This window comes from Ahaetulla prasina, chromosome 4 (assembly GCF_028640845.1).
Source record: "Ahaetulla prasina isolate Xishuangbanna chromosome 4, ASM2864084v1, whole genome shotgun sequence".
Lineage (NCBI taxonomy): Eukaryota > Metazoa > Chordata > Lepidosauria > Squamata > Colubridae > Ahaetulla > Ahaetulla prasina.
In genome coordinates, this window is record NC_080542.1 from 145107909 (window position 1) to 145122387 (window position 14479).

At 47.9% G+C, this 14479-nt stretch overlaps 1 protein-coding gene across 5 annotated transcripts in view; it reads left to right on the forward strand.

Annotated features, from left to right (window-relative positions):
* The first annotated feature begins 1404 nt into the window (after window positions 1-1404).
* The window catches only part of MINDY4 (MINDY lysine 48 deubiquitinase 4), a 169753-nt gene continuing 156678 nt past the window's right edge, over window positions 1405-14479 (forward strand). For 4 of the 5 annotated variants that reach the window (XM_058180226.1, XM_058180225.1, XM_058180222.1 and 1 more), the window contains exons 1-3: window positions 1405-1561; window positions 4340-4459; window positions 6015-6229. In XM_058180226.1, coding sequence (XP_058036209.1) covers window positions 1499-1561; window positions 4340-4459; window positions 6015-6229 — 398 coding nt within the window. In that variant the 5' untranslated portion in view covers window positions 1405-1498. The remainder of the gene's footprint in view (window positions 1562-4339; window positions 4460-6014; window positions 6230-14479) is intronic. The other variant, XM_058180227.1, reaches the window with a different exon arrangement.

The following is a 14479-nucleotide window of genomic DNA, read 5'->3' on the forward strand; positions in this document are numbered from 1 at the left end:
AAGTCCTTCTTTTTGGCTCACTTTGGGCTTCTTAAGCGTATTGCAGGACCTTACACTCCCCTCCCCTCTATTCTTCCTTCTCTCATCTTCCTTCCTTCCTCCTCTTCCCTCTCCCTTTGTCTCTTTCCTTCCTTTTCTTCCTCGCCCCTCCCCCTCTATTCCTCCTTTCTCTCATCTTCCTCCTCTCCTCCCTCTATTCTTCCTTTCATCTTCCTTCCTTCTTTCCTCGCTTCCTCTCCTCCTCCTCCACTATTCTTCTTTCTCTCATTTTCTTCCTCCTCTCCTTCTATTCTTCCTCTTTCATCTTCCTTCCTTCTTTCCTTCCTCTTCCCCTCCCCACTATTCTTCCTCTTTCTGTCCTATTCCTTCCTTTTCCTCTTCCCTCTATTCGTCCTTTGTCTCCTTCCTTTTCTCCCTCAACCCTCCCCCTCTATTCCTTCTTTCTCTTATCTTCCTTCCTTCCTCCTCTACCCTCTCTATTCTTCCTTTCACCTTCCTCTCTTCCTCTTCTTCTCCCCACTATTCTTCCTTTCTATTTTCCTATTTTTTCCTTCTTCCTCTTCCCTCTCCCTCTATTCTCCCACTTTGTCTCCTTCCTTCCTTTTCTTCCTCGCCCCTCCCCCTTTATTCCTTCTTTCTCTCATCTTCCTTCCTTGCTCCTCTCCTCCCTCTATTCTTCCTTTCATCTTCTTTCCTCTTCTCCTCCCCCACTATTCTTCCTTTCTCTCATCTTCCTTCCTTCCTCCTCTCCCTCTATTCTTCCTTTGCCTCCTTCCTTCCTTCCTCCCTCCCTTCCTCTTCTTCTCCCCACTATTCTTCCTTTCTATTTTCCTATTTTTTCCTTCTTCCTCTTCCCTCTCCCTCTATTCTCCCACTTTGTCTCCTTCCTTCCTTTTCTTCCTCGCCCCTCCCCCTTTATTCCTTCTTTCTCTCATCTTCCTTCCTTGCTCCTCTCCTCCCTCTATTCTTCCTTTCATCTTCCTTCCTCTTCTCTTCCTCCACTATTCTTCCTTTCTCTCATCTTCCTTCCTTCCTCCTCTCCCTCTATTCTTCCTTTGCCTCCTTCCTTCCTCCCTCCTTTCCTTCCTCCACCCCTCCCTCCTTTCTCAAAAACTTTAATAATCGACCTTCTCAATCTAAGCCCAGAGCCTTCTCAACTTCCACCACTTTTAAGGAGCGCGGACTTCAACTCCCAGAATTCCCCGGCCCGCCCCGTTCTAGAACCCGGATGAGAAGTTTTGTCTCCTCCTCCTCCTCTGGCCCCCCAGGGGGCGGGGAAAGAGTGCTCGGGGCGTGACGTCATCGCCATGACAACCTGCCAACTGTAAGGCAACTGCCTCGCCCGCCAGTTGCAATTGGAGCAAAGCCCCGCGAAGGGTTGGAGGGCAGCAGAGACCACGCCCCCCAAAATAATCATAATCATAATAATAATAATCCATAGTCTTTGCATTGTGTTTTCTTTGCTCCTGAGAGCTGGTTGCGTGCTGCGAAGTCCTCCATGGAAGCGCCTTGGGTGGAAGAGGTGGCGGCGTCTTTAGTGCGAGAGTTCCTGAGCAGAAAGGTGAGCGGGGGGGGGGCGGGGGAGGGAAAGGAGGGGGGCGCCCCTCCCTCTGGCGGGTTCCCCCGGAGACTCCATTTCCCACCATGCCTTTCGGGGGAGGGGAGGAGGCGCCCTTTGGCTTTGCCATGAAGTCTTTAGGACAGAAAGTTTTTTTTCCCACGTTTCAAGAAAAAAGAAAGCTGAAAGAAGGAAAAGAAAAGGGACAAGTAGAGACAGGAAGGAAGGAAGGAAGGAAAAAGAGAGAGAGAAAGAAAGAAGGAAAGAGGGAGGGGAGGAAATAATAATAATAATTATATCAGAGTTGGAAGGGACCTTGGAGGTCTTCTAGTCCAACCCCCGCCCAGGCAGGAAACTCTACACCATTTCAGACAAATGACTATCCAACATTTTCTTAAAAACCTCCAGTGTTGGAGCACTGATTAATTGTTCTCACTGTCAGGAAATTTCTCCTTAGTTCTAAGTTGCTTCTTTCCTTGATCAGTTTCCACCCATTGCTTCTTGTTCTACCCTCAGGTGCTTTGGAGAATAGCTTGACTCCCTCTTCTTTGTGGCAACCCCTGAGATATTGGAACACAGCTATCATGTCTCCCCTAGTCCTTCTTTTTATTAAACTATTTATTAAACTTGAAAGAGGCGGTGGTGAGGCCCCTCCTTAAGAAGCCCTCCCTGGACCCAGCTATTTTGGGAAATTATCGTCCAGTCTCCAACCTTCGCTTTGTCGCGAAGGTTGTAGAGAGTGCTGTGGCGCGACAGCTACCCCAATACCTGGATGAAACCGTCTATCTAGACCCATTCCAGTCCGGCTTCCGACCTGGATACAGCACGGAGACAGCTTTGGTCGCATTGGTGGATGATCTCTGGAGGGCCAGGGATAGGGGTTATTCCTCTGCCCTGGTCCTATTAGACCTCTCAGCGGCTTTTGATACCATCGACCATGGTATCTTGCTGCGCCGGTTGGAGGGATTGGGAGTGGGAGGCACCGTGTATCGGTGGTTCTCCTCCTATCTCTCCGACCGGCCGCAGACGGTGTTGACAGGGGGGCAGAGGTCGACCGCGAGACACCTCACTTGTGGGGTGCCGCAGTGGTCGATTCTCTCACCCCTCCTGTTCAACATCTATATGAAGCCGTTGGGTGAGATCATCAGTGGCTTCGGGGTGAGATACCAGCAGTACGCTGATGACACCCAGCTGTACTTTTCCACCCCGGGCCACCCCAATGAAGTTGTTGAAGTGCTGTCCCGGTGTTTGGAAGCCGTACGGGTCTGGATGGGGAGAAACAGGCTCAAGCTTAATCCCTCCAAGACGGAGTGGCTGTGGATGCCGGCATCCCGATTCAGCCAGCTGCAGCCGCGGCTGACTGTTGGAGGCGAGTTACTGGCCCCAAAGGATAGGGTGCGCAACTTAGGTGTCCTCCTGGATGATCGGCTGTCGCTTGAAGATCATTTGACGGCCGTCTCCAGGAGGGCCTTCAACCAGGTTCGCCTGGTTCGGCAGTTGTGCCCCTTCCTTGATCGGGATGCCTTGTGCACAGTCACTCACGCGCTCGTTACCTCTCGCTTGGATTATTGTAATGCTCTCTACATGGGGCTCCCCTTGAAGTGCACTCGGGGGCTTCAGTTTGTCCAGAATGCAGCTGCGCGGGTGATAGGAGGAGCTCCGCGTGACTCCCATGTAACACCGCTCCTGCGCAGACTGCACTGGCTACCTGTGGCCTTCGAGTGCACTTTAAGGTGTTGGTTACGACCTTTAAAGCGCCCATGGCTTAGGGCCTGGGTACTTACGGGACCGCCTGCTGTTACCACATGCCTCCCACCGTCCCGTGCGCTCACAGAGAGGGACTTCACAGGGTGCTGTCCACCAAACAATGTCGGCTGGCGGCCCCCAGGGGAAGGGCCTTCTCTGTGGGGGCTCCCACACTCTGGAACGAACTTCCCCCGAGCTTACGCCAAATACCTGACCTTCGGACATTTCGTCGCGAACTGAAGACACACCTTTTTATTTGCGCGGGGCTGGCTTGAATTGAATTTTAATTTTAAATTTTGTAAATTTTGATTAATTTTAAATGGGGTTTTTAGTTCATGGTATATTTTAATTTTTTTCAGGCCAATTTTAAAATAAGTTTTTTAAATTGCATTTTAACTTGTACATTGTATGTTTTATCTTGCCTGTACACCGCCCTGAGTCCTTCGGGAGAAGGGCGGTATAAAAATAAAATAAATAAATTAAATAAATAAATAAAACTAGACATACCGAGTTCCTGCAACCAACCGTTCTTCATATGTTTTAGCCTCCAGTCCCCTAATCATCTTTGTTGCTCTTCTCTGAACTTTTTCTGGAGCCTCAACGTCTTTTTTACATCGTGGCGACCGAATGCAATAATAACCAGCATTTCTCAGTATCAGCAACCGGGACCTGAAGAGGGACTCCAATTCCCAGAATTCTCAGTAATGACCCTGCAAGAGAATTCTGGGAGTTGGACTGATCATTTTCAAGCATGCGGACTGGGGAATTCTGGGGCTTGAATTCCACACATCTTAAAACATGCAGGCTGGGGAATTCTGGGAGGTCAAACCCACACATCTTAAAACGTGCAGGTTAGAGGATTCTGGGAGTTCAAATCCACACATCTTAAACCTCTTTAAGAGTTACGGGGCTTGAAAAACCCTGTGCGAACAGCTTCTCTGAATATTATTACACTGACTTCTATGTTAATCAGCGGCATGAAGACTGAGGTTATTTTTCTACCCTGACTTACAGTATTCTCTCTTTCCTGCCCAGGGCTTAAAGAAGACAAGCACCATGATGGACGAAGAATTTCCCCGCACCGCCCTCAGCATCAACAACAGGAACGAGCTCCGAAATGTTTTGCACCTCCAGTCTTTGTACAAACAAAACAAGGTAAAAGAGGAGAGCCTTTTTGCACAAGGTTTAGAATTTATAAGCAAGACTCTGGATGGGACAACCTGTTTGAGGGAGAGCCATAGAATTATGCAATTGGAAGGGGCCACAAAGATCATCTATTCTAATCCCCTGCAAGGCGCACAAGCAACTACTTACACCACCCATAATTAGCGGTTTTCAATTTTTTCCTTAGCAATACCAAAAACGAGCATTTTAAATGATCTCAGGGACTGAGGAGGAATTTCCTCACAGTGAGGACAATTAATAAGTGGCTGCTTTAAAAGTTGTAGCTGTTCCATCACTGGAAGTTCTTAAGAAAAGACTGTCTGAAATGGTATAAGGCCGTGAGGGCGAACCTATGGCACGTGTGCCACAGCTCGCACGCATGGCTCTTTCTGTGGGCACGCGAGCTATCGTCCAGCTCAGCTCCACCGTTCATGCGTGTGCGCCTCCCGCCGGCCAGCTGATTTTTGAGATGTGTGGGGGAGGGGGAGGGGCACATGTGGAAGATTTGTGCGCATGCGCGGGGGATGGGGGAGCGCGGGGTGACACATGCGCATGTGCGGGAATGGAGGAGTCACGTGAGGGGGGTCACGTGCACATATGTGGGGGGCAGAGTCCTGTGCGCATGCACGGGGCGCGCATTGCATTATGGGTGCCGGCACGCATGTGCACTTTCAGCACACGTAAAAAAGATTAGGCGTCACTGCTATAAGCTCTCCTGCTTGAGGTGGGGTCTTGACTGGAAGATCTCCAAGATCCGACTTTGTTATTCAGTACAGATAGTCCTCAACTTACAAAAGTTCACTTAGCGTCCATTCAAAGTTACGATGGCACTGAAAAAAAATAACGTAAGGCCGTTTTTCATAGTTACAACCTTTGCAACATCCCCATGAACGTGTGGATCAAAATTCAGATGCTTGGCACCTGACTCGTACTTTTGACGGTTGCAGTGTCCCGTGGTCATGTGATCCCCTTTTGTGACCTTCTCATAAGCAAAGTCAATGGGGAAGCCAGATTTCAACTTAACAGCCATGTTACCAATTTGTCAACTGCGGTGATTCACTTAACAACTGTGACAAGAAAGGTCGTAAGATGGGGCAAAATTCAATTAATAAGCGTCTCGCTTAGCAACAGAAATGTTGGGTTCCGTTGTGGTTGTAAGTCAAGGACTACCTGTACACCACCAAAAAGAAAGAAAGGAAGGAAGGAAGTAGAGAAGGAAGAGAGAAAGAGGGAAAGAAAAAAGAAGAAAAAGAAAGAAGGAATAAAGACAGAGAGAGAGAAAGAAAGAAAAGAGAAAGGAAAAGAAAGGAGAGAAAAGTAGAGAAGAGAAACATATTTTACAAATAATCCAGTCAATAGTCACTAGGTTTGCTAATAAATGCACTGCTCTTATTTAATAGTACATAATATTGTTTAAAATATCGCAAAGCAGGAGACTTGAACCTAGAATAAATAGGCTAGAAATCAACTCCTTTGTCTTTTGCAAACAGTAAAATTGAGTCAGCCTAATTCTAATGGCCCATTTATCTTACTTTTTCTACCGCAGGCCAAAGAGGCTCCTTTAAAAACCATTCTGGAAATCATGGCAAATTATTTTCTGGAGCTTCAGAGTAACCAAACCTGCTTGGGAAATTCCTCGTTTCTGGAAAACAAAGCCTGTCACACAAGAAGTACGGAGAGTTTTCCACCTAAGAATTTCCTCTCTGGAGAAGCTACTCGAGGGCAGACAGCAGCTGAAAAAACTAAAAAAGGCACTCCCAGGTATATATATATGTTTCAGAATTTGATCCTAAATCTTAACAGTCATTAACTGGTTGTTGCATACGGGAAGTCATACAGTGCGCACAGTGGTCATTAAGCAAACACTGCTGTCATAAAGCGAATCCACTGTCTGCAATGGCTGTTTTTTTGCTGGAAACTGGAAGTATAGGTAGTCCTCAATTTGCAACCACAATTAAACCCAAAACTTATTTTTTGCTAAGTGAGATGGTTGTTAAGTGAGTTTGGCCCCATTTTTTTTTTGTTCTTCCTTTCACAGTTGTTAAGTGAAGCACTGCCGTGGTTAAGTTAGTAACATGGTTGTTAAGTGAATCAGGCTTGTCAGAAGGTCACAAAAGGGGATCATGTTTTTATATGCCTGTGAACCGCCCTGAGTCCTTTGGGAGATAGGGCGGTATATAAATTCAAACAATAAATAAATAAAAAAAAATCATGTGACCTCGGCACACTGTAACCGTCATCAGTACGTGCCAAACGTCTGAATTTTGCTTACGTGACCATGGAAATGCTACAATGGTTGTTAAGTGTAAAAAATGGTCATAACTTCATTTTTTCAGTGCCCTTGTAACTTGGAATGGTCATTAAACAAACAGTAGTAAATCGAGGACCAGTTTTTGGCAAAAAGGCCAGTTTTTGGCAAAAAATGGTCATGAACCGCTGTCATGTGATGCGACTGGGATGCCACAAACAGCTGTAAAGGCAAACCAGATGTTGTGTTTTTAAAATGTGATCATGTGACTCGGGGGGGAGTGGAGCTGGCCATCGGAACTTCGAATCAGTATGTTTTTTGGGTCCATTGTAACTTAGAATAGTTGCTTTACGAACGGTCATAACTGGAGAACTACCTGTATTATAGTGTCAAAACTCATAATTTACCAATCTCTGTCACCGCTTTATGATAAAACGGTTTTCTTGAGCCCTGAAAAAGATCCAGGCCATGAAACTGGAGGTTTTCAGGAAAAAGATTGGACGGCCATTTTTACAGGCTGATATAAGGTATTGCATGCACTGGGCAAGGGTTGGACTAAATGACCCCTGAAGGTCCCTTCCAATCTAGGTTGCTATGAATTAACTATAAATTACAGGCCAAATTTATTTCTCTCAAAATGCCAAATGATTAAGAGATAAACTTCCTCTCCTAAAATGCCAAAGGAATACAGCTTTCAAACTTCAAAAGGTCTCTGGTTGCAGTTATTCCCAGATAGGGGATAGGACTGTCTAGGATAGAGAAAATTAATCCAAACTAGGTGATCCAGAAATGATCCATTTCCTCTTTGTCAGCTATAAAAAATATCTTCCTACTGTATATCCAGACAGTTCACCCAAGGGCAGGCATAGATAGTAAGTCCTTAGTAGTAAGTCCTTAACTTACGACCACAATTGAGCCCAAAATTTATGTAGCTAAGTATTTGTTGAGTGAGTTTTGCCCCATTTTTACAACCTCGCTTGTCACAGCTGTTAAGTGAATCACTGCAGTTAAAGTAGTCACACTGTTGCTAAGTGAATCTGGCTTCCCCATTGATTTTGCTTGTCAAGTCTCAAAACTGAATCACATGACTCGAGGGTCACTGCAACCGTCATAATTATGAATTAGTTGACAAGCATCTGAATGTAAATCACGTGACCAAGGGGATGCTGTCACAGCCAATAAGTGTAAAAAAACAGCCATTAAGTCACTTTTTTCAGTGCTGTTGTAACTTTGAATGGTCACTAAATGAGCTGTTATAAGTCGAGGACTATTTGTATTCAGGCATGTATTAAAACCCTTTTTTGCAGCTACTGAAAAGCTAGAAGCTTATTTCCAGAACCTTCTGCCTTTTAATAAAATGTCCCAAGATATGCTATAAAACCCTTTCCACAAGGTTAATAACATTAAATGGCATTCCTAAAGCTTAAAATTTGTGATTGCCAAATTAAAAGATGCTTTAAATTATAGTAAATGAATGGGAAGTGGGATAAAACACAGCGCCAATGGTATATTTTTCAAATACTGATTGCTCTGAACTACTTCATTCTTTTGGATTACGGGCAGATGGTTTTATGTACACACTCAGAACTCAGATCTGTAGCCTGATCCTTAATGTGAATGTTCTTTCCCAACTTCTATAAGTTTAAAATTAGTTAGCATGGACTTCAGGTCCCAGAATTCCCCAGCCAAAATGATTGATAAATTTTCTGAGGTTGAGAAACACCAGTATAAGTCCTGCAAGTAGATCATAGAATCATAGTACTGGATCCAAGAGGCCTTCTAGTCCAGCGGTCACCAATCGGTGGTCCGCGTACCACTCGTGGTCCGTGAGAAACTGTTGGTGGTCCACGGCGCACCTGGGTGGAGGAGCTGCTTTGGGATAAGCCATAGCCAGCAAGAGACAAAGCTTCGCTCCCATTCCGGCGAGGGCTGTGCTCCAAAGCTGCAAGTTTCTTCCATCCCTTGTTGGTGCTCCTGCACCTCAATCTGGGGGGCGGGGGGAACGCTTGATTTCCTCTCAGCCCCAAGACACTGGCCCATGAGAAAGAGTGGGAGAGAGAGAGAAAGAAAGGGGGGGAGAGATGAGAGAGAGAAAGAGGGAGAGAGAGAGAGAGAGAGCGAGAGAGAGCGAGAGAAAGGGGAGAGAGAGAAAAGAGGGGATAGAGGGAGGAGAGAGGAAGAGAGGGGAGAGAGGAGAGAGAGAGAGCGAGAGAAAGGGGAGAGAGAGAGAAAAGAGGGGATAGAGGAGGAGAGAGAGAAAGGGGAGAGAGAGAAAGGGGAGAGAGAGAGAGAGAGAAAGAGAAGGGGGAGAGAAGGAGAGAATGAAAGAAAGGGGAGAGAAAAGATGACAGAATGAGTGGAGAGAGAGAGGGGAGACAGAATGAGAGAATGAGTGGGAGAGAGAGGGGAGAGAAAGAGAGAGAGAAAGAGAGGGGGGGAGAGAGAAAGAGAGAAAGTGTGGGGAGAAAGGGAGATGAGAAAATGAGTGGGAGAGAGAGAAAGAGAGAGGGGGGAGAGAGAATGTGAGAATGAGAAAGAGTGGGAGAAAGAGAGAGGAGGGACGGTGTCTGAAGGACCCCATCCCGTCATTGGGAGTCCAGGCGCTTCAGCATGCGGCGCGCTGGATTTGTCTTAGTGGTCCCCGGGATTCAAAATTATGGACCTGGTGGTCCCTGGGGTCCAAAAGGTTGGGGACCCCTGGTGTAGGGGATTCCCACATTATTCCAAACAAACCCTTCTCTTATCCTTTCCCTGAAAACCTCCAGCAATGGGGCACCCTCGAGAGAGCAGATTAAGGGGGACAATCTGGATTCAAGATACCCTCAGCAGCAGAGGCTCTCAGGGGAGTTTAAGACCTCTGCTTCTGCCTAGTCTACCTCACAAGGTTGTTGTGGGGATAAAGCCACCATCTTCTGAGTGAGAAAAGACAACCCCAGAGTCCAAATTTGCCTGTCCAAGTTTATGAATGGTAGTTTACAAATGGCCTTTCATGGTTTTAAGGGCTGGGGGGGGCTTTTGTCTGGAGTCCACGGTGCAAATGCATGGGTTTTTTCTGGGGTTTTTTGGCTTCTGCAAGCAAAGGGAGAGAAAGAAGTCAGGGGTCTCCAATCTTGGCAACTTTTAAGCCTGGTGGACTTCAACTCCCAGAATTCCCCAGCCAGCTTTGCTGGCTGGGGAATTCTGGGAGTTGAAGTCCGCCAGGCTTAAAAGTTCCAAGGTTGGAGACCCCCGTTTTAAAGCGACCTCGCTGTTGCAAATTTAAAAACGAACAATATGAAAGATGGAAAGAAAAGCCCTTTCGAGTTTCAACACCCGGGGAGGCTTGTAAAAAGGCGGAATAGCTTCATAAATAGATACAGCCCCGTCCCTTTCTGACGCAGCCTCGCTCGCCCCTCCTCCCCACACCCTGTTGCCGCGGCCGGAGCGCAGCGCAGAATGGCGCGTCCATCTTCAGGCCGCTTCGTTTTTATAGTCCTCGGCCGAGCATGCGCATTCCCCTCCGAATTCTGGGTGCCTCCCCGGAAGAACGCGAGGGTAAATACAGTAGATTATTTCTCCTGCCCCGCCCCTCTTCAATGCAGCCAATGGGAAGCGCCGAAGATGGGACGCTCTGGTTTATTTATGGTGAGAGCGTCGGGAAGAGCGGAGAGAAGATATTTTTCTCTGCGCAGACGCAGATGGTGATTCCTTGAGCTCCTTACTGCCCCCTTGAGGCCTTTTTTTTAGCATTGCAGCTTTGTTCCTTGTTTTTCTTTTTTTCACCTTGATATTTAAAAACATGTAGAGAAGCTATAGGTGAAGTTTGCTTCACTTCAAAATATTATAGAAGAGGTTCTCCCTATTGAACTTCTTCTTGGCAGGCAGAATCTAGGCAACTACATCTTTCTGATAAACAGTTCCTTTAATAAAACAGTTGGGACATCAATTAACAAATCGTTTGTAGGTACTTGTTAACTTATGAACACAATTGAGCCCAAAATTTCTGTTGCTAAGTGAGACAGTTGTTAAAGGAGATTTGCCCCACTTTATGGCCTGTCTTGCCACAGCTGTTAAGTGAATCATTGCAATTGTTAAAAGTAGCAATAGCACTTAGACTTATATATCTCTTTACAGCCCTCTACAGCTGTTTACAGAGTCAGCCTCTTGCCCACAACAATCTGGGTCCTCATTTTACCCACCTTGGAAGGATGGCTCAAAAGTAACACATTTCTTAAGTGAATCTGGCTTCGCCCATTGACTTTGCTTGTCAGCAGATCGCAAAAGGTGATCACATGACCCCTGGACACTGCAACTGTCATAAGTACATGCCAGTTGCCAAGTGTTATGGTGATGTCGGGACCAAGTGTTATGGTGAGACGGGACCGCCTACTGCTACCGAATACCTCTCACCGACCCGTGCGCTCTCACAGAGAGGGACTCCTCAGGGTGCCGTCAGCTAGGCAGTGTCGTCTGGCGACACCCAGGGGAAGGGCCTTCTCTGTGGGGGCTCCCACCCTCTGGAACGAACTCCCCCCAGGACTTCGTCAACTTCCGGACCTCCGAACCTTCCGTCGCGAGCTTAAAACACATTTATTCATCTGCGCAGGACTGGATTAGATTTTAAATTTGTATTGGTTTTAAATGGGTTTTATTATTTATATTGTTTTTTAATAATTCGGCCTTCTAGAATAAGTTTTTTAATTGTTATTTTAGTCTGTATTTATATGTGTTTTTTACTTGCCTGTGAACCGCCCTGAGTCCCTTGGGAGATAGGGCGGTATATAAATGTGATTAATAAAATAAATAAAATAAAATGTCACGCGGGCATGCTGCAACACTTGTAAGTGTGAAAAATGGCCATAGGTCACTTTTTTCAGTACCGTTGTCACTTCGAACGGTCACTAAGCCAACAGTTGTAAGAACTACCTGTACATCAGCAACTATGGCAACTTTACAACTTGTGGATTTCAATTCCCACACCTCCTGAGCCAGGATGGATACCTAACAGATACTTTACTGTAATTTTAGATGTCATATTTAATATAATTTCTCGTTTACATTATAATTCAATAGTCTATATCCTGAATTTCACACGTTAGATGTTAGTTAGGTTATTTTACAAATATATTTTATTTCGTCGGCGAGAGTATGTCCAGTCCCAGCGCGCGCTCACGACATTATTTTAGTTGGTCCGAAGACAGGGGGGGAGGGGATTGTGCAGAGCAGAGAGTGTTTTTCCATCTGTACAGTAAGTGGGAGAGGCAGATATGGCGGAGGCAGGGGGCCGTATCGTTCTTTGGGAGCACGTGTTCGATGTTTAAAAGTGATCACATGCTCCGGCCCCCCAGTCCTCACTCGTTCCCCGGATGGTCAAGACCCTCAGAGTTTGGGTCTTCGGCTGATGCTTTGCAATGCCCGGTCCATGGTTAATAAGGCTCCCCTGATTTGTGATCTCATTCAGAGGGAGTCCGCGGACTTTATGGGCATTACGGAGACCTGGTTGGGCACGGAAGGGGGTGTACCCCTGGTTGAACTGTGCCCTCCGGGTTTCCGGGCATTTCATCAGCCGAGGGCCCAAGGTAGGGGTGGGGGGGTGGCGGTTGTGATTAAAGAAAGTCTGGAGCCGAGGGAGTCCACTGTTCCTCAGATAGCTGGTTGTGAATCCCTCCTTGTGAAATGGGGCCATCGGAATCAGATGGGACTGTTGATCACGTACCTGGCTCCTTGCTGCGTGACTACGGCCCTACCTGAGCTACTAGAGGTGCTTGCTGGCGTGGCGGTTGAGATTCCCAGACTTATGGTCTTGGGGGATTTCAACTTGCCATCGGCTGGCTTGTCATCAACGGTGGTTCAGGAGTTCCAGGCCTCCATGACGGCCTTGGACCTGATTCAAGTAACTGATGGCCCTACACACAGCGAGGGAGGCGCGCTAGACCTGATTTTTATCTCTGGTCAGTGGGTTAATGATCTGGTTTTAGAAGATATAGTGAAGGAACCGGTGTCATGGTCAGATCATTTTCTTCTTCGCCTAGACTTTCAGACCGCCGCCCACCACCGCAGGGAGACGGAACCAATGCGTTGGTTCCGTCCCAGGTGCCTGATGGACCCGGAGAGGTTCCTGACAGAGCTTGGGCTGTTTCCTGAGGATCTTACCCATGGCACGACTGAAGAACTAGTTGCGGCCTGGGAACGGGCTGTGGCTGGGGCTTTGGACCGTGTCGTGCCTTTGCGGCCTCTGACCTGGCGTAGATCTCAATTGGCTCCCTGGTTCTCCGAGGAGCTGAGAGAGATGAAACGCCGGAGAAGATGCCTAGAGAGCACCTGGAGGTCCAGCCGTTCCGAGGCTGATCGGACATTAGTGAGGTCTTTTACTAAGACCTACCTAGTGGCAATGAAGGAGGCGAAACGTTCTTACATTTCCACCCTCATTGCATCGGCAGATAACCGCCCGGCCGCCTTGTTTCGGGTGACCCGCTCCCTCCTTCATCAAGAGGGACAGGATGACCCCTTACAGGGACGAGCTGAGGAGTTTAACGGTTATCTATATGATAAAATCGTTCAGCTTCGGGATAGTTTGGACCAAGACTGCGGCGATCCAACTGAGATGACAGAGGCACGTCTTGCTGATGTTATTTGGGATGAGTTTGAATCTGTGGCTCTCGAGGACGTGGACAGGTTGCTGGGGAGGTTACATGCAACTACATGTTTACTGGACCCGTGTCCTTCCTGGTTAGTGCTGGCTGCTCAGGAAGTGACACAAGGCTGGCTCCAGGGGATTATAAATGCTTCTTTGGTGGAAGGGGTTTTCCCCGCCGCCTTGAAAGAGGCGGTGGTGAGGCCCCTCCTCAAGAAGCCTTCCCTGGACCCAGCTATTTTGGGAAATTATCGTCCAGTCTCCAACCTTCGCTTTGTGGCGAAGGTTGTAGAGAGTGTGGTTGCATGGCAGCTCCCCCAGCACCTGGAGGAAACTGTCTATCTAGACCCGTTCCAGTCCGGCTTCCGACCCGGTTATAGCACGGAGACGGCTTTGGTCGCGTTGGTGGATGACCTCTGGAGGGCCAGGGACAGGGGTTGTTCCTCTGCCTTGGTCCTATTAGACCTCTCAGCGGCTTTTGATACCATCGACCATGGTATCCTGCTGCGCCGGTTGGAGGGATTGGGAGTGGGGGGCACCGTTTATCGGTGGTTCTCCTCCTATCTCTCTGACCGGTCGCAGACGGTGTTGACAGGGGGGCAGAGGTCGTCCTCGAGGCGCCTCACTTGTGGGGTGCCTCAGGGGTCGATTCTCTCGCCTACCCTGTTCAACATCTATATGAAGCCGCTGTGTGAGGTCATCAGTGGTTTTGGGGTGAGTTATCATCTGTACGCTGATGATACTCAGCTGTACCTTTCCACCTCAGACCACCCAAACGAAGCGGTCGAAGTGCTGTCCTGGTGTCTGGAAGCTGTACGGGTCTGGATGGGGAGAAACAGACTCAAGCTCAATCCCTCCAAGACGGAGTGGCTGTGGATGCCGGCACCCCGGTACAGTCAGCTGCATCCGCGGCTGACTGTTGGGGGCGAGTTAGTGGCCCCAAAGGAGGTGGTCCGCAACTTGGGCGTCCTCCTGGATGGACGGTTGTCCTTTGATGAACATCTGGCGGCCGTCTCCAGGAGGGCCTTTTACCAAGTTCGCTTGGTCCGCCAGTTGCGTCCCTTCTTTGACCGGAATGCCTTATGCACGGTCACTCACGCTCTGGTTACATCTAGGTTGGATTTCTGCAATGCTCTCTACATGGGGCTGC